General features: G+C 29.9%; 1 protein-coding gene across 1 annotated transcript; it reads right to left on the reverse strand.

The window, feature by feature from the left end:
• Positions 1–894: 894 nt before the first annotated feature.
• LOC111687593 lies at positions 895–1434 on the reverse strand. The gene is made up of 2 exons (XM_023450039.2): positions 1191–1434; positions 895–1119 (listed from the first exon to the last, which is right to left on the reverse strand). The coding sequence occupies exons 1-2, from the start codon at positions 1340–1342 to the stop codon at positions 1014–1016; spliced, it is 258 nt and encodes an 85-aa protein (XP_023305807.2). The 5' UTR covers positions 1343–1434; the 3' UTR covers positions 895–1013.
• Between the last annotated feature and the right edge of the window lie 1846 nt (positions 1435–3280).

Genomic DNA, 3280 nt, shown 5'->3' on the forward strand with positions numbered 1-3280 from the left:
TTTAGAAAAAAATGAGACACACTTACACATCAATATGTTCTCAACCATTCATTCTTTCTTCCAAACATTCATTCATTCATTCGTGTTATTACCTATTCGCCATACTTATAAATGTTCTATGTAGTTTCCTGTCTATGTCAAGCAAAATTTGTTTCTTTATAGCAGATAGGAGATGAAGATGACACACTCTCTTGCAATTCTGTTGAAGCATGTCTATGTGTGTTTTTATTATTCTTGCAGATTTACTACAACTCAAGGAAACTTCATACAAACTAGAAAATGTTCTTATAATTTCACGGGAAGATTTCCAAGTGTAATGGTGTGAAAAAGATGTTTTTTTTTTTTTGCTTATAGAATTTTATTGTAAAACTTTGACTGCTAGTATTGGTCTATCAGTGTGGCTGATTTTGTAAAAAAAAGAAATCTTTATATTGAATTTATTCAGTTTGTCTTAATGTTTTGCCAATTTCATTGTTAAAGCTGTGTAACTTTTTTGTTGTTTGTTGTTTCTTATTGTATTTTCAAGTACAATTTTATTTTAGTATTTGGTCAGGTGTAAAGTTGGGATAAAGAAACAAAAAGTTTATTTAACAAAAAAAAAAAAAAAAAACTTATACCAATTATATGGTTATTGAAAATATTTGTGCAACATTAAATACAATATAAAATTTTAAAAAAATTATCAAGGTCATTTGAGAAAAGTTTATAATGAACTTTTGAAAAAAAGAGAGAAAAGGCATTTAATAAAGTTTGTTCAAGTGAAAAAATATTACAATTTTAAAATCATATTATAATGATAAATGCAAAAGTTTGAATTTCTGGACAAAACTTAGAAGAGAAATTTATTGTTTTTATGAGATTTTTATGATCACCATCAAACGACATTTGAAATTAATTTTGTTAAGTTGAAATTATATTTAAAATTCAATTTTAATTAAAAACAATTTTTGCATACATTTCTTGCAATAAAACTAAACTTCAGTAAATATCCACAACTCTCATATTTCATTCGTCTATTTCTTTTTATCCTTCTCATTACTACTCTTGCTAGCTGCTGGACAAGAACTTAAATATCCTCCTGCCATCATGCGATTAAATGAAGCCATTGGATCATAATTGCTGCAGAAACGAAAACAAAGAATTCATAATTTACTATGCATTTACAAATGTTGCAAATTTTCTTTACTTACGAATAGAAATTTTTATATTTAGCTTTTAATGGTAAATGGTGCAGAAAATAGTACGCTAATCCAGAAGCCATTGACAATCCAACTGCGGTAACACAAGTTCTCAACGATTTATGCAAATGATAGTCATGCATAGGAAACTGGGGTTTGGGCATGTTGTTAAATTGGTTTTAAAAAGTTTATGTATTCAATAAATTGGTTTTGTTTTGGGGGAAAAAATTTTAAATTATTTTAAATATTTGAAAGCTGACAAATGTAGAAAATAAAATATGTTATCGATATTTGAAATAAAAAGTACATTACTATCTCGTCGATTTTAAAAACCACTCTATAGTTGATTATATATTTATAGCCCTTTCTATACCCTTTTTGCGACAGAATAGCCCGCTCTAGGGTCCGATGTGTACACCATAGTCGAAACTATAGTCTCTATAGTCGACTCATTACTCGACTCTAGAGTACACTCTACAGACGACTTCATAGTCATATCTACAGTCGACTTTATAGTTTTATTTTATTATTTGACTGTATAGTAGACTTCATATTCTATTCTATGGTCGATTTTATAAACGTCTCAATAGTCGAATCTATAGACTCTATCTTTAGTCTCTATAGCCATATTCGATTGTATAGCTGACTCTATAGACGACTGTATAATCGACTTTATATTCGAATATATAATCCATAGTTTATTATATAGTCGCCTCCATAGTATGCCTTATTGTATACTCTATAGTCGAGCCTATAGTCTCTATAATCGACTCATTATTCGATCTATGGTAAACTCTGTAGACGACTCCATAGCCGAATCTATAGCATAATCGATAGACAAATCTATTGTCCCTATATTCGACTTCATAGTTTACTCTATAAGCGTCTACATAGTCTACTCTGTAGTAGAGTCTATAGTCTCTATAATCGACTCATTATTCGATCTATAGTAAACTCTAGTCGTCTTTTTAGTTTATTATTTTTTTATTACATAGTAATCGACTTCATATTCGACTATATAGTCGCCTCTATAATCCACTCTATAGTCTCTACAGTCGAGTCTATAGTCTACTCAATAGTCGACTTAATACTCAACTCTATAGTCGACTCTACAGTAAACTATACAGTCGATTCTACATTCGACTCTATAGTCAATTCTAGAGTCAACTCTATAGTCGTATTCGAATGTATAGCCGACCCTACGAACGACTTTTTAATCCAGATCTATAGTCAACTCCATAGTCTATTATATAGTCCATAGTTTACTCTATGATCGAATCTATAGCCTGTATAGTCGACTCATTATTGGATTCTATAGTCAACTTTATAATTTTATTTTATTATTTGACTATATAGTCTACTTCATATTCTACTGTATAGCCCATCGGCTCTTCTTTTATACTCTATAATTGAATCTATAGTATCTATAGTCGACTTCATATTCGATTGTATAATTCACTCTTTAGCAAACTTCATAGTCGACTTTATACTTGTGTGTGTAGGTGACGCTATAGTTGAGTGTGTAGGTGAATCCATAGCTGACACTATAATTTATTATATAGACTGCTCTTTAGTAAAAACTAAAGTAGACCCGACATCCTAAAATATGCTGAACATTTTTATATATTCGACCACAAATTCAACTCTATAGTCGACTCGATAGTTCTCATACATGGTCTTGACAAACAAAATTAGTCAGATTTATCTATAGTCTAGTCAATAGCATCTGGACCACACAATAGTCTGTAGTCAGCTCTATAGGGTACACTGTATTCGATCTTCCGTCTTCTGTATACTCAATTCACTAGAGCACTATAAAGTTATCACTTTAATGATTGTTTTTATAAATCTCTTTTTATCTAAATTTCCCCAAAAAAAATCTTTATTTAAAACTTAATTTTATATTTTAATTAAAATGGCATAAGTTTTAATCACAACTTAATGTTTAAAAATCTCCCAGCATGGAAAGCAACCGCAATCTAGACAACATTGACAAAATTATTTGGCTCCAACTAATCTTCGTACGGTTGGAAACACAACATACATAACTGACTTCACTTTATTGGCATCATACAGTAAAGAGAAGTAAAGAATACACAGAC

The sequence above is a fragment of the Lucilia cuprina genome, chromosome 3 (assembly GCF_022045245.1).
Source record: "Lucilia cuprina isolate Lc7/37 chromosome 3, ASM2204524v1, whole genome shotgun sequence".
Classification (NCBI taxonomy): domain Eukaryota; kingdom Metazoa; phylum Arthropoda; class Insecta; order Diptera; family Calliphoridae; genus Lucilia; species Lucilia cuprina.